Below are 25,023 nucleotides of genomic sequence, written 5' to 3' on the forward strand. Positions count from 1 at the left end.
ATGAGTCGAAAATTGCATCGATTATTTTTTTAGTCATCGATTCTTTATACATACATATTAGAATTTTTTATCCTTTTTGATCGCTCTAGTCCGCTTAAATAGATCTACTCTTTGGCTTGCTAGCTTTTCCCATTTTACCTCAAGCCATTTACTGCATCAAAGTAAAAATTTTATTCAGGTTCTATTCACGCAACTCCGAAGTCACTAAAAATATTCCTTCAAAACCAAAAAGAAATTTATTCTTTCTATCTCTCTGTAACTTACAATTGCGTAAAACAACTAACATCATATATTATTGTTTTTATTTAATTTTATTTTAAAAAGTAACAAACTGAGCAATACCTTTTTTTTTTTTCGAATTTGGAATAAGCTTTTCGGAATTAGATTTTTTTTCTTTCCAATTCTTTTTCGAAGCTCTTACTCCACCTGTCTATGTTTTTTGAGGTCATCGTGACTCAACATCTAATTCTTCGTTTCTCTAGCTCATGTTGCTGAAAAAGCATTTTCGAACTTCCTCGCTCATGTTGTAGACTAACTACCAAGCTGGAACTTTTTTTCCCCCTTTCATCTGAAAAGGCCTTGTCTGATGGAATAGTTGGAAGTTTAAGCAAGGACGTTTTGGCAGCAGCGAACTCTGACTCACCAAACGTTGCCAACGGCAGAAAAAAAAACTGAAACGGTGATTTGGGAAGGTCTTATTTCGAATGTTTTATTTTGCATTGTTTTTTTTCCCGATTTCTTTTTCTTTCACTTTTTCTACCTTTCAAGTAATGTGTTTAAGAGAACAGGTAATTCTTGTTTCTGTATGCGAAACAATTTGCGCTTATTTAGAGCGAAATTTTTATTGTTTTCGAAAGCGTTAAGTAAGAGGATAAGATGTGTTTATCAGTTTCCCTCCTCCCCCCTGACACACTCTGTTTTGCATACATATATTTTTTTTTCAATTGGATATGAAGTACATCATCTCAATGTTTGCAACATGTCTTCATAGGCATAATTATTTCAAATATCCCTTCAAACACGGTCAAAATTAGTAAAATTGAAGCTCTTATCTAAGAAAGAAAACATTAAATAATAAAACTATTAATTTATTCCCGACTTCATAATAATCTTAGTTAATGTCCTTATGAGCAAAAAAAATTTTTTTTCGAATAGATTCACTTGATACATTTGGCAATATCGAAAAGAATAAATTTTAAGCTCCTGCATGAGAAAGAGAAAGTAAACATTAACTAATTTAAATATTTATTTATTTTCGACTTCATAGTGTATCTAAGTTAATGCCCTGATCTGCAAACTTTTTTTTCCCTCAAATATTTCTTTTGGTCTATCGAACAGAATAAACTTTAAGCTCCTGCCTGAGATAAAAAAAAAAAGTAAACCATTAATTTATGTTTGACTTCATAATTTAGCATAATTAAAAAATGTCCTTATTTAAATACGGTAATATATATTTAAATTTAGTTTGTTTTAATTTAAATAAATAATAATCCCATGCTTTAAAATCTAAATAAGTATGCAATTTGAAAATAAATATTTTAAAAAATTGAGATTTGATTCACGTGAAATTAAGTAAAATATAATCTGAAATATATTAAGTGAAGAATAACTATTTAATTACAAATTAAACAGTATTTAAATATAAATAATTATTTAAAAGAAGGCGCGATTCGATGAAAAATAAAATCGCTTGATCATTTTATTGAAAAGAAGTAGCATTATTTTTTAAAAGCAAATCGTTTGGTTTTTCTGATTAGTGAGAGAAAAGTAAGAGGCATGGGAGGGGCTGAATTTTGCAGACAGAAGTCAAGATACAGATGGTTCACACGTGGGTACACCGGAAATGAGTTTGCCCACTTCCGCTCTTCCCGGTCTCGCGGCTGATGTGAAAGGAAGGTGGAGGTAAATTAGAAGGAATATCCGTTATCCGTTTTATTGTAAGACGTCTGTTTGAGGGACCCCCTCTACTTGCATATGACAAAGTAGCCTTGACTGTTTTTTGTTGTAAAAATTTAATTCTCTGATACATTATACATGGACATAATTCTCTGTTATATTTTAATCTTGAAGTTTTTTTTTCTCTCCCTACTTTTGGATCATATTAAATTCAATATTTATTGTTGAAATCTAAATTATACAAAATTTTCTAATTCGTCTCATTTTAGCCCTAAATTCTGGCTTTCATCAAGCTGGGAAAATAACAATTTTAATTATTTATTATTTCTAGATATATTCATGCATTCCAATAATAATTATGTCATTATAATCTCCTTGAATAACAAATTAAGAGTGTTTTCGGTCATAAATAAGTATTTTGATACCCACAAAAGCTTTATGATTACATTGTTGTTAGCTAATTATTATTCTTAATAATTTATTTATTTGACAGACATAATGGAACTTTTAAATCACACAAAAATTTAACGATGAGTAACTTTATTAATACCTCATTAAGAAAATTGAAAATTACGGTTTTTCATTTTTAAGGGGAAAAAAAATATAGTTAGAGTTTGTTTTTTAATACGTATTTCAGTAGATTCAGAATATAGTTAAGCTTAACTATTAGGCGAGGTATAATTTATTACCGAATTAAAGAAATTTTTCAGATTTTAAGACTTTTATTTTTAAAATATATTTTAATCAAGTCACTATGCTTTTTTTAATTATTTTGTTTTTACAATATGTTTAGTTATTAAAATAATAAACAAGAATAATATATTATTATTTTATTGAGTAATATTAAATATTAAAATTTTTTTTACAGTTTTTTGCCCTCCGATATGTCTGGAGGTGTTGATGTACAACTTCCCGGAAATACGATACTATCTGATCATCACGGGCGACGAAGACCACAGTTGCTCTACCTGAACTCCAACAGGGGCGCTAACCACCGGCGGCGCCCCGTTAAAAACTCATCCCACCAATCTGAAAATCTGAAGTTGGTCTCCCCGTCCGAGCTGGACACTGCACTCAGACAAGGTGGGGGCGCGATGCCCTTAGTTTTGGATTGCCGACCAACCTTTGCCTACGGTAAAGGGCACGTGTCCGGCGCAGTTTCTTTACGGTGTGCGGACCGTATCAGTCGTCGGAGACTGCAACTTGGACGACTTGGACTATGCGATCTCGTCTCAGATCAAAACGCTAAAGAAAAGTTACAAACTTGTCGGGGCTCCGAGGTTGTGCTATATGACGATGGGACATCTGAAGCTGATCAAGTCACTGATGATCATCCACTTTCACCTGTTATTGCATCCATCAGGGACATGGGAGCAAAACCCGTCCTATTAAGAGGTAAGTCTGTTAAACCATCCTTATGCACTCAGTTTTATTACTATTTTATGAACATTTCTATAACATAAAGTTGGTAAAAATAGTAATACATTTGCGTTTAAATTTCTTCTGTTGATTATCATTGTAGTTAACAGAACCCTTTAGCCCTCTGACACCGGTGTTCGTTTTTTTTATATATATATATTTTTCTGGAGCTCTAACTACAAGCAAAAATATATTTTGGTGTTTTTTAATTATAAAAAAAAATTTAAAAAAAAACATTCTAATAATTTTTAACATTTTTATATTCTCGGAATTATATTTGTATTAAAAAATAAATTCCAGGAAAAGGTCGTTTGAAAAAAATTTTTTTCATTTATATTCAAAAAATTACCAATTGTTTTATTTTGTAAATTTAAGAAATTCCAATGATGAATAACTGGTTTCTCTTAGATTTAAATAGTTATAAATAATAACAAATTCTAAAAAATTATTGTTTAGAAGTGCACAGGTGTACTATGCTGTATTTCATGACCATAAATTATTTTAAATTGCTAAATATAATATTTTTCTATTATTTTGATCTCAATTAATACAAAATAAGGAAAAATATATTGAATAAAAATTCTGCGTCTAAGGGTTAACAATTGTTTATAAGTGGGTAAAAAGTGGTATGCGATTACTGAACAATATTAGGCTTTAAATGTATATGGTTTATTTTCAGACTCAAATTACAACTTAAATTGTAGAAAAGGAAAACGAAAGATTTTTCACTTTAATAACCCTTTGAATAACAGCAGCACTAAATTATTTTTATTTTCGCAGGAAAACTTAGCTTAATTTGCTTGGTATTTTATTTAACATTTCACTTTTTTAAGTATTTTTAAAATGTATGACTGTTGAAATTATTCTAGAAACTGCGCTCTCTTAAATAGAAAGAGAGTAATTTCCCAAATGCAAATTAAAACAACAACGATTTACAAAGGCGTACTTATCATCTTCTCGTTGTTATTAGAAGGCTTTCAATGGTCTGTCGAAATAGTTAAAAATGATAGCAAAAAAACTAATAAATAAAAATATTAATTCATATGTGTCTCAATTTTTTAAATTTTTATTTATAGTTCTTCATCCGCCCTATGACTTAATAACTGAATTTAAAAATAAAAAATGACATCTACCGACTGAATTATAAAAAAGGTAAATCTAAATCCATATTTTAAATCATTTTATGTAATATAAGTGAAAATTAATCTATGCTAAACCAACGAAATGTTTTCATTTTTTTCTTCTTCTTACATGCAAGGAATATTAAAATTTTAATTGTAACTTCATCATTAAATTTGTTTGAAAATCATAATTTATTTTTTATAAAATAATTTGCTTAATCCAAATGTGCTAAAAAATTTAATTTTTCTCAATTTAAATTTGTAATTTTTCGCTACTTCGACGAACCTCTTTGATTAGATACCTATGGCCCCTCTCTTCACGCCACTGCTAAAAAGCGTTGAATAATAAAGCAAGTTCCCAATTTTATAAAAATTTATTGGTATGAGTTTCTCAAATTTAACATTCAAAACATTTACTAAAGAATTAATTATTCAATTTCGAATCAAGCGTCAAATGATTAATTCTTTTGAACCTCCTCTACAGTCGTTGTTTTTTAATAAATCGAAATTGAATAAATTTTTATCCATTATGTTAGAAAAAATCTATGGCTGCAATGTTCCAGAGATCATTCTGCAAATACAAGTTTTTTTCCTCCCCCCCCCCATTCAAATCTGAATCAATCAAGAGCCATAACCTTTCGTTATAAAAGCGCCAATCCCACATCGTAACTCCTAACTCGTCAACCATAAAACTGCCCCATACGAGAAAGAAAAATTCTCGGCCCTCTTCTTGATTAAATTCTAGAGAACTCGCCTGTTATCTTTTTTCGTTTTCTTTTTCATGCTACACCTAAAACGAAAAGAAAAACTTCCAAATCTTTTTTCTTTCGATAGTGGACCTGTTCGATATAAAAGAAACCGCATCCGCGTAATAGAGAGAGGGGTGTTCGGAATGTTGGTAAGGGAATTCCCAATTCCAACACTTCAAGGACAGTCGTAGATCAAGAATAGAACAGAACCATATCTACAGGTGAACCATGGAGAAGGGTTCAAGGTTGGTTGTTTGTTTCTTGGAGCCCACGTTTTAATCTTGTTTAACTGTTTTAAAAATATCGCCTACTGGGGTGAATTTTTTGGACTGACTCAGCAGCATATGAATTAGCAAAAAGTTGGTGGTATGGCATCATCGTCAACCCCAAGACTAGAGAAGGAGGGCGGGGTAAACCAATCTTTGGGACAAAGGGGAATGCTGTGTTAGTCACTTATGGATTGATGAAGTACCTAATGGGTATGGTTTGTTTCGATAGGGGTGAAGTCATCGTTCTCTCAAACATGACCATGCTTGTGTCATGCTTCGTTTTTTGTTAACTTAAAAGGCATTTTTGAGTGGGATAACTCATCGCTTCTTCTATGGTAAATATCATCCGTCCGGAAGGTGATGCATTGAAAATTCCGGATGCAGGAATGATTTGACTCAGAAAATTAATGGTCAGCAACGTAATTAAAATACCTAATTTACGTCATAGATTTTATTTGATTTAGAAATAACAGAGAAAATTGTAAATCTGAAACGTATATTAATAAGTTTGGTAACTAATAACTTTGGTGATCTGTCCGGAAGGTGGAGCATTGAAATTTCAGAATTCCGGATGCAGGAATGATTTGACTCAGAAAATTCATGGTCAGCAACGCAATCAAAATACCAAATTTAAACGTCATAGATTTTATTTGATTTAGAAATGGCAGAGAAAATTGTAAAGCTGAAAGGTATACTAATAAGTTTGGTAACTAATAATTTCTTATGTGGTTGATCTGTCCGGAAGATGGTGCATTAAAATTTGAAAGTTCAGAATTCCGGATGCAGGAATGATTTGACTCAGGAAATTAATGGTCAGCAACGTAATTAAAATACCTAATTTAAACGTCATAGATTTTATTTGATTTATAAATTAGAGGAAATCGTTGCGTTAAGAAGTATTTATAATAGGAATGACAATGCGTTAAGAAGTATTTATAATAGGAACGTTGCGTTAAGAAGTATTTATAATAGAAATAACTAATGCATTATGGTGGATCAGCTGCACAAAAGTTGATGCATTATACATTTGAAAATTTAAGTTTCAGGATGCAAGGATGATTTGATTCAAGACCATGAATGGTCAGCAACGTAACCAATTTAAAGGTCATAGATTTTATTTAATTCAGAAATGACATGGGAAATTGTTAAACTATAAGGTATTTTTAAGTGGGATAAATAATCACTTAACATGTGGTGAATCATCGGAATGGAAAATGATTCATTTAAATGTAAGCTTTCGGATACAAAAATGTTTGCTTTATTAAATCATTGGAGTGCAACATAATTAACATACCACCTTTAAAGGTCATAGATTTTATTTCATTCAAGAACAACATAGGAAATTTATATGCTAAAAGGCATTTTTTAGTGGGATTTTAGGTGAACTTATGAATTATTTGCTGCATATTTTAAGAATTGTACGCCTTTTCTCTGCAAAGCCTAATAATTTTTCAAATTCAAGTTAATCTTCTTTTTACAAATCTTAATTTTAACATATTACTCTATAATAAAATATGATTCATACAAGTGTTTAAATTAACTTTGAATTATAATCTTTAATTGAAAAACAAAATCACATACACTTAAAAACATCTTTCGTTGTACATCTGATTGAAACAAACAAACAAACTCGAAATAAAATTGTTTTCATTAATTAATTCTTTTTTAGGAAGTTTCTAGGGTGGGTAAGCTGATCAGAGTCCTCAAGAAACTATAAGACCGGTAGTAAAATTTCAACACGAATATTTGAAAAGTACCTGTTTTACCGCGACCAGTTTTTTGAGGACACTGCTCGCCTTATTCTAGGTACTAGAGTCTTAGGATATATGTACTTCTTAATATTTATTTTACTATCACTTGTCGATTTCTATTTTTTCATGAACGAATTCGATCTATTAATCTTAGTCAACAATCATTTGTAGAATTCTCTGACATTTTCTGTTTTGTTTTGGTGTGTCATATAGTACCAGTCGTAATATCGGTAATAAAAATGTTTTATTATATTTTTTACAATTGGTTTAGAAGTTGTTATATGAATCACATGGATGATTATGTTCATTTTAGAACCGATTAAAAGCAGCTGGTTTCTTAGTGTGCTAAAGAATTTACTAATAAAGGCTCGAGCTTTATTTTATTTTATTTTCATATTTATTGCCCTCTCAATTTTGAATCATTAAACTTGTGATTTTAAAAAAAATATGCTTAGCTGGCGAAATAAGAACTAATATTTAGCTTATGTGTTTTGGAATCGTACTTCCATAATTTATGTATTAAGATTTACTTTGAAATTATTTTCCCTAAGCGTTTAATTAATTGATTCTTGTATTGTAATTAATTTTGAGTGGGTATGTTATTTACGAAACAACACACAATTTGTCATATTATAGCAATTATTTTTTTATTCCTAAAAGCTCATTTTATTAAAATGTAATAGTAAGCAGTAACTAAAATTGAGATAATTTATGCTATTTTATAACAATGAATTAATAAATAACAAACATTGTAAAATGATACTAATCATAAACGACGCGCATACTATTTTTTATTTATTTTAGTGAGCTAATATGTAGGTTTTTGTTTAAGAATTATGTAAATACACGTTTTTATATATTTTTAAAAATCAAGTGTAAAAAACATTAATAACGTATTTCTTAAAGAAAATTTTGACCCTTTTCATACATTGTAGTCCCCTGCTTTCCGAACAAAAAGTAATTGGAAAAAAAACCAACGTATTAAAATGTTATTTCAGATTTTCAATCTCATTTTCGAAAAACGCAGAAATTAAAATTTAAAAATTAATGAAAGCGAACAACAATATGACATAATCTGACGCCTGCTTGTTGATATCACAAAACATTAGAAGCTGATTGGTTAAGGACTTGGAAAGTAGAATATGCTCTACCATCATCCAAGAACTTGGATGATCGTTTACACCTTTGTTCGCCAAGGTTTACACAAACGATCCAAGCTCCAAACAAAACTAGTTTCCATCAATTCCAATCAATCTTAGTCCAAGAACTTTGATCTCATAAACAGGCCTTTACTAATGCAATCTTTTAACTTCTTCCCAAATCAGCTAGACCAAATCTTTTTAATCACTCACATGTTTCTGATTACAGAAGTCTTAAGACTCGATAATATGCAAGTTTGTCTCCATACTTTTTATCTTGCAAAAAAAAAATTTCAAGAATTTCTGCTGGGAGCACTTGACCATTGTCGGACATCATGACGGATCAATCATCTCAACATCAGAAACCCTCTCGGTAAGGGGTGGGGAGTGTCCTCTTTCCGATATCCGACAAATTCGAACCATATTCTATAGGAAATCACCACCGCTTTCTCGTTATCGTGTTGTTTGTTCCTTTTGATCAGTGGGTGTTGGGTGATGGTTAGGTGAGGACAGCGATATCTGAGGGGTGGGGGGATGTGATTCATGGAATGAGTGGGCCGGTGAATCACAGACCACCCAGGATTACGTCACTGTACTCGACTTTCAGTCCATTTTTGACAATTATTGTAGCAGGTGGTTGCTGACTAAGTTCCATTCTTTATCATTTTTTTACCTTTGAACCGAAGGGATGAACAGATTGTTTCAGGGGTAACGGATCAAGGGTTAATTTAAATAGAGCGCTAATTTAACTTCCCTTCCCTTAATTCAATATTTTAATTATCTCTGAAAGATGCCCTTTTTAGATTATTATTCATTGGTTTTTAGAATTATTTAATGAATTAATGCATTTATTTTTGTCGAATTTGAGTAGATATTACCGTTGTTTCAGTTTAATTCCTTTATATTATTACTTTTTTCTCCCTCTAAATATTTTTTTTCTTGTAGTGCAAATGTAAAGATATGATATTTCTAAATTAGAAGACGTCTTAAGGAAAAACGAGAAGTACTTAGCACGGGGGTTCCATTTTTTTCTTCTTCCTTAAATAATTAATTCCCGGCGGAATTTCGACTTTAAAAAAATTTATGAAGGTTATTGTAAACGTTATAACCTACAGAAGACTGTTTTTTTTTAAATATTTAAAAATTTTCATTGTTTTATTATCAGTAATCTTAAATTAGGATTTTAGGTCCTGTTTTAAAATTAGTTAAATTTGCAGTCCTTATGCTATATCTAGCCAAGTTATGACATTTGTTTTTGGTGTATATACGTAAGCTGAAAAAGACTAAAATAAGCCGAAATTAAACATGGTTAAGAAACATTTTTTATTAAAGAATTTAGTTATTTTATTTTGATTTGAAAAGCGCAATAAGAAATACCAGTGCAATATTTAATAAACGAGTGCTTGTTCTTTTCATACTTTATTCAAAATAGTATTATTAGAAATATTATACTATAAAAAAATGCCATTTCTATATCTTGGACGAAAATTGACAAAATTTCATAAAGGCTACCGAAAGATAAAATAAATTATGAATTATAAGCTTTATCTTTGGATAAGCTCAAATGTTACCAAAACGCATCACTAGTTATATGAAGTATTATCTAGTGGAACTCTTCCAAGGAAGTCCTAGAGTTCAGCGAAACACCATTTGGGAACCGCTGATTTAGCATAATGTATAAATTTTTTTGCTATGTTAGAAGAAGCAAATGGAAACATCTTGCCAGTCATTATAATACCAGGCATTTATTAAAATATGCGTATTGGAGATTTTGTTTTCTTGGTATCAATTTCTTATATTTCGCGGAAGATTTTTCCTAATTGAGGTAAAAAAGCATTGTAAACTTATCAGATCTTTTATGTATGAGTCAGAATTATTTATCATATGTATAGATGCTTTAAGATTAAAGGAAAAAATTACATCATTAACATTAAACCGAAATTATATTCAAAAAAAAATATTCGTAATTATTGGAATTCATTAATTATTCCACAATTTTATCTCTAGAGTAAACTGACCAGCGTCCTCAAAAAACTGGTAGAAAAATTTCTAAACGATCGTTCGAATACTCCCCTCTTTACCTTTTGGAGAAAAAAAAAATTCAGTTAGAGAATCTCTGTTCTAAGAACATTAATTTGCAATGATTCTTATAGAAAATTTACTACGAATGTTTTAGTTTCTTGAAGACAGCTTACTCATGGAGTTTTCAGGATTCATAGAATTAAAATGTTCTAAGAGTGATTAGCCCATTTAACTTCATTCAGTTCAATTTTTAACAAAGGAGACTAAGTAAAATAAAAATGATTGTTCTGTATGTTATCTAATATTTTATCTTACAATGCTGATATAATATGAATAAACTTCGTTGTCTTCTCCAGAACAAAATATGACTCATTCCATATCTTTAATGCATTATTTATCTTTTATTTATTTGTATATTTAAATAAAGGAGATCAAAGTTTTGTTACAAAAAATTATCAAAACTGATTTGTTAGTATCTCTATAAATATTGAAATTTCATGTTTTATAGTTTTAATTTTTTTATCCAGCTGGTTAAAAGCAATATTAGGAAAAGCAAACATTATTTTTCTTAAAAAAAAGTGTCATACAAACATTTAAGCATTGAGTTTTAAATTTTTGTTTCCATGTATTTTTTGTTTAACTGTTATTTTCGGTAACTGTGTCTTTTAAGTAAACGAAAAGCTGCCTAGATGCCTTCGGCTATAAATCTCTGCTAATGCTTTCGTATTTTAATTGCGTTATTTATTAGAGCATAAAATGAGTAATACTAATAAATATTTGATGCATTTATTTATTTTGTATTTTAGTACCTTTCACAATTTTTGATTTGTATTCGACCTTTTATGTAACAAAAGAGATTTCGCCGTAGATAATATTTATTTATTATAATTATTATAACCAAAAGCTTGCAACATTTGCTTACATTTAACGTTGATTATTCGACTTGTGATTTAAAGATATAAGCATTATATTGCTGTCCATTATAAGGAGAAAAAAATTCTAGCTATTATTATTATTATTATTTTTTGGTTGAAATTCGTTTTCGAAGAATTTTTGCATTTTATGATTTATTATTTCTTCGATCAGCTTTCTTTCAAACACCATTTCTTATCTTAGTTACTTTATTCTGAAAAGAAAAGAAAATTCGGCTAGAAAATAAAGTATTTATTCATTTTCTTAAATGGATTTTATTCAAATTTGAGATAATTTGAAAAAATTTGATGTTTAAAAAAATTGTGAACTGATCTCGTCAGATTTTAACTTAAAGATTGATGTAAATTAATTCTTATTTATGTTTGGTCGGAATAATTGTTTGTGAAAAAGTCCATCTATACGATTTGTGCGCAAATTTTGTGGTATATTAGTTCTTTTTTGTATTTGAACGGAAGAATGTTTGCGGGAAAGTACTTCAATAAATTAATATCATTAAGATATGTGCGCAAATATTGATGTTTCATTCTTATTTGTATTTGGACGATAAAATAAATCGTTTGCTATAAAGAACATCAGTAAAATTTGTGCGCAAATGTTCTTTTCCGTTTGTTCTTTCTCGTATTTGAGCGGAAATATCGTTTGCCGGAAAGAACTTTATTAATTAGAATCATTCAAATTTTTTTTGCCCATAGCTTGGTAATTAATTCTTATTTGTATTTCAATAAATTAATATCATTAAGATATGTGCGCACATATTGATGTAAATTAATTCTTATTTGTATTTGGACGATAAAATAAATCGTTTGCTATAAAGAACATCAGTAAAATTTGTGGGCAAATGTTCTTTTCCGCTTGTTCTTTCTCGTATTTGAGTGGAAATATCGTTTGCCGGAAAGAACTTTATTAATTAGAATCTTTCAAATTTTTTTTACCCATAACTTGGTAATTAATTCTTATTTGTATTTGGACGATAAAATAGTTTATGTTAAAAACAAACATCATTAAAATTTGTGCTGAAATCTTGATATAAATTAATTCTTATTTATATTTGGACGAAAGATTCGATTGCGAAAATGTGTATCAATAATTAGCAATAAATCTTAATGACACATCGAAAATCCTTTTTCGTATGAAAAACCTTATCCTTCAAGGCAACTTTCCCCAATTTTTCTTATCGCCACCACCATTTCGCAATCGTCAGCAAGCAAATCGTAGCACCACAAGGCTATCTCGTGGAATATGAATGACAAACACATTCACTTTTCAAATGCCCGTTATCGGTCTTCTTTTCTAGGTAAGTAGAAAAGCGTGCTGCCGCGTAAGAGTGGGGAAGGGGGGTGGTATAAAATATAATGACGTCACGGCCTCTGAGTCGGCACTTTTGTTCAGAATCATTTCACCGGTAATGGCTGACTAATAGACACACTCTTCTATTTCAACTTCACATTTTCATTGGAAAACGGGGGGAAGGGGTTTTTTCGTGGGGTGTAACATGCGTAACCTGGTCCTCAGGGAAAAATGAAGTGTAACACCCGCGCTATAAGGAAAGGGGACTGGTAAATGCCTTCACAGACGTATATCTCCAGTTTTTATTAAAAGTAATGATCCTTTTATTGAGTTACCTGGTTCCACTCTTTGTTGTCCCCTTTTATCTAGGGACTGGTAGATACGAAGTTCCCTTTTTTTTTAATCTCTTTTCCACACCATGAGTGCTTCTACTTGTTTTAAATTTGTAAAAATAGCAACATATATTCTCTAAGGCATGGGGTAGGGGAATAATTGAAATTTTTTTACAATTCCTTATTATTTTCACGCTATTTAAAGTTTTCGTTAATGTGAAAACTGGTTTTTCGACCACAATGTTACTTTCCTTTGAAAAAAATCACATTTCTCATGTCAGGAGGGGGTGGGGTAAACCACTTACAGGTGTATTGAATTATCAGATCAGCTAACTTATAAGGTTTTGGTCAGAAATTTTTCACCAATACTGAGACTTCAACTAATTGAGACTGTTGCGAATTATTTATTTTTTTCAATGGTAATGAATTTTTTGAAACTGATAGTTTTTTATTTTTTTTTAAACCTATTAGAACTTAATACGTAGTTAGTCTCGATGACCTTATTTAATTATTTCTGTTTAAATTATATGTGTTTAGTGGTGGACAAGATTCTTTCAATTATAATTTATTAAAATATAAACTCTTGTTACCCCTAGAAAAAAATATTTTCTGAAACTACGGAGAATCCGTAGTAGTCGGGGTCTCTGTAAATATTTTTTTTTTTTAAAGTGGTAGCAAATTTTATAATTCAACATTTAAGTTAAGCTGGTATTGACTACTACAACATTTAAATAGTTTTATGATGTACGTAAAAGACTAAGTGTGTTGTGATGATTTTAACGGAGATGCCAACTTGCTCCGCTTTTTGAAAGAGTTATTAGCACTTAGTTTTTAAATATTACACAAATAATAATGATGAATTAAATAATTTTAATAATAGTACCAATAAAAAGTAATATAATAACAATAATATTTCTTTTTAATTCGATTATATTTTTTTTTCATAAAAAATTGCAGATATCCTAATACGGCTATAATGTAATATAATTCGGCTATATGGCTTTTGTAAAAATACCTTAGTCACAAACAATTTACTTCAAAATGTCGTTTCCTTGTCAAAACAAAAAATTAAAGCCAGTAACCAAAAGAGTTAAATTTAAATATATTGCTAAAATTATGTAACATTATTTGTATTCATAAATAATTTAAAAATTTTTTTAATGCTTTTAAAAAGTAATTACGGAGTTTGGATAAGGCGAGTTTTAATTAATTTTACAATAAATAAAGACTTTTCACCAATTAGGGATTTTCCTTTTTATTTTAATTCTCATTTTTTAAGTTTAAAAATTGTAACAATGAATTATCGTAAATGTGAAAAATAATTAAGCATTACAATTCTTCTGTTTTATAAAAGTATTGAATTTCCAAAATGGGGAAAAAAATCTCTAAAGCTTTCATATTCTTTCACCAATTTGTGCTTTCCATTGTAATCATAACAAAATCAAAGAATCTTATCAACAATGGCGAGAGATATATTGCCCAACAAGTTGCCACAGTGTCAGTAAAGTTGCAACACATCTGCACATCTTTGTTGTTAAGCCTTTCTTTATTTCTGCTGCTTTGCCACCGGAAAAGTACTTTCTTCTTTGACTTTTGGGGAAAACCTATCTATTAATTACGCAGAGAATTTCCACGGCACTTGTAAAATTCCCTAAGATAGCTCCTTCGTAATTGCTTGGATGATTTTGAGATGATTTACCTCATTCAATCCACGTTTTAAGATTTATTACGAGATCGTTTATTTAACATTTCGAAATATTTTTGATCCTTTTACCTTTAGCCACCTCTAAACTGACATCAAAAATCACCTCTTAGAAATTAATGTATAATTAACATATATAATATAATAATTAACATATATTTTAAATAAATTAGTGTTCACATTATCTTAAGAAGCATTTTTAAGCTCTGCTAGTGTAAAAGATCTTTTTTCGAAATCTGATGATGTTCAAGGATTTTTGAGCGCTTAGTAATTTTTTAGATACACTTTAATAAATAAATCTGATACTGCAGATATGGAGTTAGATTTAACAAAAGTAGTGGTATTTAACAGATTCACTAAAAGAGATTTTTTTTTGTTTGAGACAGTAGGCTCTCTGGTTATACGATAGAAAATATTTTTGCAAAAGTGAATATGAGTAGTTAAAACTTATATTAACTCACTAATACCCGAACACAAATATTGCATTGATATCAAAAGTTTCTTAATGAAAAAAATTAAAGTAGTAGTACAAATATGTTAATATCATTCTCATTTCTACACCCTCACTGTTAACCAATGGAGAACTTTACGAATACCAATTCCATACTTATAAATTTAGAATTTTTTTTTTTCATTTTGTTCTTTAAAATATATTTTATGAAAATTATCAAATTTTAAGGTTGTAAGTATATTTTGAACATTTTCGAACATTACTAAATCTTCTGTTATATCTTTGAATTATTCTTATCATTTCTTAAAAGCTCAAAAATTAAAATTACGTTAGATAAATGAAATATTCCAAAAAACTTATTAATAACTTAATAGGAAAGTCATATTCCCATAACGCACCATATGAGAGGTGAAGAAAATAGAATATTAAATATGTTGCAAACGATTTATTGTTGGAAGGAATAATTCTTAAATTTTCTTACAAACTCAAAATTTGGTAAAATTAAAAACATATTTCAATAACTTATTAATAACTTAATAAATTAGGAAGTGATGTTCATGTAATACACGATATGGGGGGAGGGCGAAGAAAATATAATCCATCTCGGACACTCTTAAATTTGTTGCAAACGATTTATGGTTAAAAGGAACTATTTCGTGTGTTTTTTTTAAGCCACTTTCTCACTAGGAAAAAAATATTAGTCACCTATGCATATGCGCACGCATCTGTTCCGCAAGAGGAGGGTGACAACATCTCATTCACCTCAACGTGAATTCAACATTTATTTTGGGAGCAAAATTCATAGAAAAACGAGAAAAAAAAATCACTTCTGTGTACACGGGCATGATGGGGGAAGAGGATAATCAAACAATGAGCCAAATTTTCCGGCCGAAATGTGAACGAACGTCCCGGAGAAAAAAGAAAAAAAATTTAGTGATGTCACCTGATGACGTCATACACATGGCCGTGTGTCATTCAACGGTTGACGTTGACAGTTCTATTCCCGCCGTGTGTGTCAGACTCCGATTTTTTGGGGGGAGAAAAAAGAGGGGGTCCACATGATCACCCTCTTTATATATTTTAGTATTTCATTTGTAAAATTATTAGAACAAGAATATTAATTTATGAGAACTTCTTAGTTAAAAATAAGCAACAAAAACATAAGAGAGGAAAAAATGGATTTTTCTGTGGTGATTCACTTTACAGAGGCATCTGGGTTAATAGTGGAGAGCTCAACTGAATAAATAAAAGGAGATGAGAAAATGACATTATTGACTATCCATTAAATAAGCTCCTATGATTTCTTTTTCTTTTTCCCCCATTAAAGCTATTACATTAGAAGTTGGTATGAAATGCTGCCTAAAGTTTTAAAAATGAAATGAATATTTAATTTTGCTATTACTTCTAATATATATACTAGTTTAAAAAGCAAACAATGCACTCTTCCAAAGATTGAGGTATATAAGCCGTAAATAGGTTTAACTTTGCATTTCCCCCCCGAATAAATATGATATTTACATGTTTTGAGTGAGTGTAACAAAAAATGAATGAACGTATCTAATTTAACAGTTTCATTATAAATGCGTTAATTTAATTATTAAGTGTAAGTATTTTGTAGTGATTGAAATATAGAATGAATTAGATCATTCTGATTCTATGCAAATTTATGTTCGAACATTTTTAATCAAATTAAATAGCTGTTGCAATTAACAAATGTATGCAATATTTCATTATCTTTATAAAATGCGCATATGTAAAATCTGAAGGCTAGTTTAACACAATTTAAAAACTTAAGGGATTCAAAAAGTAATGATGATAACGAAAATCTGGAATCTAGTTGATGGAATTAGAATTGTAAATTTTATGTTATCAATATGTATAAAATTTGATGTTATGAACATTAGAGTTGGTATTTTCATATTGTAAGATTTGGAAACTAGTTAATGATGTTATCAATGTTAGAGTTGATATTTTCAAATTATTAGTGAGATTTAGAAACTATTTGGTGTTGTTAACGAACGTTAGAGTTTATATTTTCATGTTATCTACGATGATAAGGTTTGGAAACTAGTTAATGAGTATCAATATGTAGTAGTACAACATTTATTATCAATATGTAGTAGTGTACTCTACTACATATTGATATTAAAATTAATTGATTGAATTTTTTAAGATATCTGTGCGTCATTTAAAAAGAAAAAAAATTTAATTTCAAAATTAACTCGCATTGTGTGAAAAAAATCTAAAGAAGTAAAACAAAATACACACCAAAGAATTATCTCGGAAATTATATTTGTCACAGTTTCCGGAATATTACGAATGATTTCCGGTGTTATCTGTGATTTACTTAGAACAGAAATAATTTATAGTAATTTTCAAGCAACTTTTGCTTACGTGTAAACGGATATTTACAAACAGTATGTTACATAATCATTAGTTTCCGAATTTTACATAAGTGTATAACGAATTTCATTTACACAATCAAATTTGAGAACTTCGAAAGACGTTAAAATATTATTAAGTGTGTATTTACATTAAAGCCAATGGCTAGGTTTCAATGGCACTTTTTACGTATAAAAAAAATTCTCATTATATAGCGCCCATCAACTATACAATACTTGAAGTAAAATAGAATAGAAAAATAGTAGTATTTGAAACTCTTAATTGCTTGCCAAGGAAATAATTTGTTTCAGTATGACTTTAACATTTTTACTCTAATTGCAAAATACTTGAATTTTCTTACTTTAAATTATTAGTTTAGATTAAAATAATACATTTTAAATGCATTTTTAAGTTGACATCGATTGCGATTAAACCCACATCAAACAACAAAAGTGGTAACACAAATGTTTCATCATCAGTATTCACTCGTATAACTAGTCCTAGTCTAATATTGAGGTTCAATTGGACACCTGGGCCGTGAAGCAGCCCCTATCTCATCCATCATGATATGTTGTTTACAAGCAGCTTGTTTACAGCTTGCAAGCATATTCTGTTTGCAAACATTCGTTATGGTTAGCAGTCGTTGTGGTTGCTTTAAACTCTTATATCTAGTTTGAAGAAACAAATACGCATGATTAATTCTTCTAAAATTAACAGAACCTTTTTTTTCTATCTTCAGGTGGATGGCGAGAGTTCTCCAAAAGTCAAAGTGATTCCTGTCTGTCCCCTCCAGCTATGAACGAAGAAGATCGTCCTTCTGAGTATTTGCCATCCAACTTGGAGAATACAAAGGCCACTGCAATCCTCCCTTTTTTGTATGTTGGTAATGCCAAAGATGCCGAAGATGTTTGCAGACTAAAAGAATTGGGTATCGGCTATGTCCTCAATGTCACTAGCCAAGTTCCCGGATACTGCGATGAGCATGGCTTTGCGTTCCTTCGTTTACCAGCTATGGATTCCTACCAGCAAAATATCAAACAATATTTCAAGAAAGCCTTTGCTTTTATTGGTAAGTACTTCATGAAAGGCGATAAATCAAATTTGTTTCTGTTATTTGCCAGATTGTTCATAAAAACGACTGATGATATGAAAAATCAAAGAATGAACGGAAAGTGTTGTATGGTTTACCGCTTTCTGCATCGGAAACCAGTGACTATTTTTACTAAATTCAAAATGAGTTACAACACTTATCAGCAGATGGTATTACTAACTGAGAAAAATTATCGAATAATTTTTTTCACGGTAACCAACATTTTGTATCAACAACTTTTGATGCAGTCTGATAACAAAATCGATAGACATTCGTGCAAATCTTTCTTTGGATACACAGCAGAAGATTTTATAGCAAAGCAATCCAGTCAATGTACATAAATTCGGTTACAGATAAAACGGTTCAACGTTGTACCATACTATCGATTCAGATTTGCAGCAACCATTATAAGGTACCATCGAAGTGAACCATCTTACCTGTCCACCACAGTTTCCCGTAAACAAGTTAAATCGTTCAATAATGTGTGTCTGGTAAGCAATATGCTGAAGTTAAACTAAATTTAATCGATATTGTAGTTTAATACTGTGAAGGAGTTTTAAATTTAAAAACTTTTATTATTATTTAATAACAAAAGTTTATAAATTTGAAACTCCCTCACCGTATTAAACTACATTATCGATTAAATTTAGTTTAACTTCAATATATTGCTAACTTGACACACATTATTGAACGATATAACTTGTTTGGAAAGTATTGGTAACTGATGCAGTGCAAATTGTCCAATTTATTTTAAAAGTTTTATCACTAAAGAAATTTAATAATGAGGGATGACCAGATTGTCAGTGTAAATTAGACTGGCAAAAATAGACTGTTAGACAAACATTTGGGACAAAAAACAGTTAAGGTTAGAAAGAAAGAAAAAAAAAAGTTCTTACAGCAATTTTAGGTGACCAGGCATAATTCCCCCCTCCCCAGAATTTCAGGTATAAATTTTTTGATTGAAATTTCACCAGATGGCGCTGCAAGTCCCTTCAACAGCTTTTTTTACTTTATTTTGAAGCCCAATTTCGTTCTCCAATTGCGAAACGTGCTTGTGGCTAATGGTGGACATTTCGGAAATTCGTAATGTTCAAGTTTACTCCTTGCACTGTCATCTGTTAAAAAAAAATTGGAACTAGAAACAGGAACTCTAAGAGAAATACTTGAGCCTTATCATATGAATTTGTTGCAAAGAGTTGTTTTAATCGTTTAAAACTGTCGTTCTAATTTATTGCGCCCTGTTTAAATATTAGTATTTGTAGCCTATATTAGTTTCAGTTTTAGTTAAATAACCTTCTGATGTACTTTATTTCCTTTCAGATGAAGCCCGACAACGGAACAGTGCCGTCTTGGTACACTGCCAAGCCGGAATCTCTCGTTCTGCTACGATCGTAATTGCTTACCTAATGTACCATACTAACATGTCTTCGATGGATGCTTACAAAATGGTGAAGAACAAAAGACCCATCATATCACCAAATCTACATTTCATGGGTCAACTCGTGGAGTTGGAGCATGTTCTTCGAAACAATCAAGACTGTGGTGTTAGTTGATGATGAAAACTGAAACCATGACACCTTTCGCGGATCTGTGAAAATTTGTCATTGGACTTGAGATAATTTATGGAGATCTAAACCGAGAACGGGATTCCTTATTCCTTGAAGGTTGTAAATGCTACAGAGTTTGCTAGGATTACTCGACATAATTGTTGGAAGTGCGCAAACAAAATAATTACTGTTGGAAGCAATGTGTAAGATAGAGTGTTTGTTTCATTGTGAAACTGTAATAATGTATTTTATAAATATTTAGAAAAAAAATATTAGTGCATAATGTACTAAATCACGTTTTTAATGAAGGTGTAAGTATATGAAGGATGTAAATAAATTTTGTAAAATATCTGTATTTTGTAACCATATTTTATTGATCAATAATTTAACCTTTTTTTAATACTTTGTATACTACAGGAGTTAGATTAGTACACACTTGAAGCTATTTTGAAACTTGTTAAAATATAATATTGTTAAAATTTACTGCATTCTTAGTATGGGGCTAAGTCGAACCATATTATCGCACTACTTCTTATTGATAACAAGTTAGTATGGTTCAACGTGGACAAAAGCTGACGCCTTGTTAAATTTGCAGCAAATTAGTACTTTATATGAACTTTCAACTTATAACATTGGACTTATTTTTTGAAATTGTAAATACTAATGTCATGAAAGGTATATGGAAAGAGATGCATCCTTCATTTACATACTCCTTCAAAATGTAACTTGTAAAAAAAAGTGTTAAATGTCTCTCTTTTTTTTTCTTTTTGTAATGTTTTCTGTCTCTTGGTTGTAAAATTTCACGGACAAAATATTACTCACAGGGATCAGCACATTTTAAAACATATAATAAGGATTTGGTGCTACTTCAAATCAATTTCTAGTACGATTTTATATAAATATACAACATTTTATATACTCTCTCTTTGAAAACAACGTCTTAATGACTGCTTCTGTAAAAATGATGAATTTAAGTCTGATAGAAAGATAATTTTCGTCTGAGATTTTATACTTTTAGTAGTTTATCGCATAAATGTAGAAATAATAGAATAGAAAATTTATTAGATTAAAACATAACGTCATTTATATGAGGAATTTAGGGTAAATTTAAACTGTTGCATACTGGCTTGCACTAAAATGCTTCGCTATGTTAATGTTATCTGCATGGGCGTCACTGGGGGGGATTTTTGAGGGGGACTAAATTCTAATAGTTAATTAATTTTTACACATAAAAAATTCTTATATTTGCTAAATTATTTTTTTGTCGTTTCTAACTTTGATGAATTCAAACCGATGATAATTCATGAAAATTTTCTGAAAAATTCAGGGGGGGAGATGCATCTAATTGTAGAGAAGTCCCCCCCCCCACACACCAACGACGTCCATGGTTATCAGTACGAATACGGTATCATATGTTAATTCTACATTTCATGTTTATTTTTTATATAAACTAAGATATATTTTTCTAGTCTTAACCCATTTGCGCCTGATGAAGCATGTTAGGTGTGCATAATTTTGGATAAACTTTACATTAAAAATTTCTTTAACAGTAGGGTGGGAGTAAAAATAATAGCTTGAGTGCTAGTTTTTTTTTTTTTTTTAAACTGTTAATATTTATTTCACTGTTTTATATTCATATGTGGATGTGTGCTTGCGTATTCGTGTTAGCAAATTGTATTGTGTATACATTCAACATGTAACATACTATTGTCACATGTAACGTATTAATGTAGTTACTAATATAGCCGCCCATTGTAAACGTTTCATAACACACATATACTGTCGAGCTAATATTTTTATGCTATTTCAAAGGGTGCCTTGCAATTTCAATACCAATGAAAAGGTTTAAGATATATGTATTTTCCTACCATATGTACTAACATAAACAACTTGTATTTTTGTATGTATCTATCTATTTAAACATTATTGTTTAGCCCTATGCATAAATTTTTAAAACACTTTTCCTTTTGCCTGTTTATGTACATGAAATTGTGTGTATGTAATATTATACGGCACTTCAGGCAAAGTCTGTTTATTTCTAAACTGTTGTGCCGAAAGAATCTAGTCATAACCACAGTGCCTCTATCTTGGAAACTACTGCTTTTTGAAAATGTAGGGACCATAGAATTTAATAGAATCAAAGTGTATGGTGCCTGTTCATATGGTGAAAATAGAAAGAAGTACTTTTTTCTGATTAGAAAAAAAATCGCTATATATTTATTTTGAAATAAAGTGCTATTCAATGAAAATTGCTCTCGTTTATTTGCGTTCATAATACCACATCGAAACAACTTTTACAGCATAATACAAAGTGAATAACTCTTTAATTATTTTTCGTCTGATTATTGGAATCAATTATTTAATTTTTCCATTTGGATATGCATATTTTAAGATGCAACTGTACTGAATATATTAGAAAATATATCACTTCTGCTGTTTTTCGAAAGTAGCTGGTAAAACTTTATTCTCAATGGAAGAGAAGTTTTAATAATTTGTCTTATGTGTTATTCGCCTTAAAACCGATTGAAATTTTATTCAGGTACAAAGTGATCCTATTTCTTATGGAGGTAAATAAGCAAAAATTTTCCAACATTTTAAAAAATTTAGTTTTTTTAATATCGAATAATTTTGGTTGGAAAAAAATAGTCCGAAATAAAAGTATAAGATTTATTAACAGCATAATATATTGTTATTAATGAATTATATTAATATTAATTTTATTGCAACATATTTTCTTCTTAATATTAATTGATATTATTTGAAATGAAACAACATTTGTAACTCAACATCACACAAATTATTTAAAACTTTCTAAGCGACTGAGATTATTTTTAATTTGATTTTCTTATGCCATACAACATCAAAGGATCTGACCATGTCCATCATGTCCTTTAGTTTTGCTTAATACCAATTCACTCTCACTAAAATCTTTTAGTACGGTACTTATAAAAGTGGTTGCATCGCACGTCATCTGTGGTCTGTGTACATTTTTATTTCTTTCTCTCTCTTGCATTTGTTGGGCAGCAAGAAATTAGATAACGGTTTACATATGTTGCAGAACTTACAGGAAAGGTCGCCAAAGTGGTTTCTATAGACCCCCAGGGGTCTATTTAACAAAACTGGGGGTCGATCCGAATTAGGTAGGATCGATTCGAGGTCGAAGAAAAAACAGCTCAACAACAAATCACACAAACCTAATTAAGTATCTAAAGTTTGTGAGATTAATTAATTTAATATCAGTTTCTTTATAGAACATAAATTAATAAGCGTATATTTATTCGGGTGAAGCAAGTATTTACGTAACAGCGCGCAGTGGCACGAACTCAGCACTTCTGGTTTATAAGTCATATGCGCTTGTCCAAATGTCACGTGTGACGAACATTGACGTTACAAACGAAAATATCATACGCAGTTTCAACTATCTTTGCAAACTGTGAACAGTGTTGAATATTTGCAGTGTCATTATTAAAACTTTTATAGCTTTGGATAATTAGTTATTGTTTCGATTCGTTTAGTTTAGATATTAATTTTAATTATCAATACATGTAAAAAAGAAGGTAAGCATTAATTATATGGATGAGACAGCCCGCGACAAAACTATAGCACACTATGTATTTTTTTAACAAAAATTTTGAAAAGATTAATATTTTAATCTGATGTATGCCTTGACTGTTCTTAAGAATAAACATTTTGTATGAAATAAGTTTAATTTAATTTCCAGTTAGTAATAAACAGCAATAATGTTATTGTATTGCTGTTTGTTACTAACTGGAAATTAAACTAGACACATCAAATTAAAATAATAATATCTTCAAAAATTTTGCGATTTTCGTAAAAAATACTAAGTGTGCTATAGTTTTGTTGTTGTTTAGTCTGTATATTATACTAATTTATTTTTAATTTATTTATAGAACCCTAATTGAAAAATGGAAACTTCAGTATTCTAAAAAATGTCGGTATTATTCATAGGATTATTTGAAATTTGTATTTATTTGTTCACTGACAAGTTGAGACCGGTTGTCCTGAGGTGTATGCTTGCAAAGGCTCGTTGAGTAATTTGACTCCACGACCGAATTTCTCAGCGTAATAAACAATGTTCTGAGTGATGAACTCCAAAACAATAAGAACCATATTTTTTATTTATCGGACTTATTTGGAAAATTTAATGATGTCCAAACAAGGCTGCAAGGAAAAGATGTAACTATTATCTAAACTCGAAAAATACTGTTAGGCAAGTAAAATTAAAGTCACGTAAATTCAATCTTAACTAAGTACAGAAATAAATTTAATGTGGAGTTTCGAGGTGATTTAGGATTAAAATTGACCAATTTTGAACCCAATACAGCGAACCTTGCAGAAAAACACCAGGCACACCCATCTCATTAATTAATAAGCAATAAATCTGTAGTTACTTTACTTATTTTTTGTACTTATTTATAATTACTTATTATTTAATAAATATTAAGGTATTTAAATTTCAACATTAACATATTTTTCATAAAACTATTGTTACACAATGTACTATTAAATTAATAAATGTTGAAAATCATAAAATAAATGTACAAACATAGAATCTAATAGAGTTTTATTTTAATTAACAGAAAATTACTTCTATGGGGGTCGATGGAGATTTCGAAAAATTATATAGGGGTCGATGATCAAAAAAGTTTGGCGACCCATGAATTACAGGATCAATCTTTAAAATATATTCCATCAAATATGCAGACTTCAACGTAGTCAGGCAGAGATTATTATTGTTAACATCAAGTTTAATCTTACATATAATCTATTATATATAATTCTCTTGCGTGGCTCCCAAATTTTGGCTGTATTTCTTTTCCGCCGGTGGCAACATTTGCTTTGTTTTGTTTACGTTACTATTTCTCTTACACGGCGAATCGACCAATGATTGCCGCTAAAAATTTCACATGCC

At 29.9% G+C, this 25,023-nt stretch overlaps 2 protein-coding genes across 2 annotated transcripts in view; one reads left to right on the forward strand and one right to left on the reverse strand.

The window, feature by feature from the left end:
• Positions 1 to 22,339, forward strand: part of LOC107451213 (dual specificity protein phosphatase 10) — a 29,523-nt gene extending 7,184 nt beyond the window's left edge. The window contains exons 2-4 of the mRNA XM_043043296.2: positions 2,765 to 3,291; positions 18,193 to 18,522; positions 19,864 to 22,339. Of these exons, the coding sequence (XP_042899230.1) occupies positions 2,781 to 3,291; positions 18,193 to 18,522; positions 19,864 to 20,096 (1,074 nt within the window). The 5' untranslated portion in view covers positions 2,765 to 2,780 and the 3' untranslated portion in view covers positions 20,097 to 22,339. The remainder of the gene's footprint in view (positions 1 to 2,764; positions 3,292 to 18,192; positions 18,523 to 19,863) is intronic.
• LOC107451212 (uncharacterized) overlaps positions 1 to 25,023 on the reverse strand; it is an 83,803-nt gene that overhangs the window by 48,374 nt on the left and 10,406 nt on the right. The window lies entirely within an intron of this gene.

This window comes from Parasteatoda tepidariorum, chromosome 5, assembly GCF_043381705.1.
Source record: "Parasteatoda tepidariorum isolate YZ-2023 chromosome 5, CAS_Ptep_4.0, whole genome shotgun sequence".
In the NCBI taxonomy this organism is placed as follows: domain Eukaryota; kingdom Metazoa; phylum Arthropoda; class Arachnida; order Araneae; family Theridiidae; genus Parasteatoda; species Parasteatoda tepidariorum.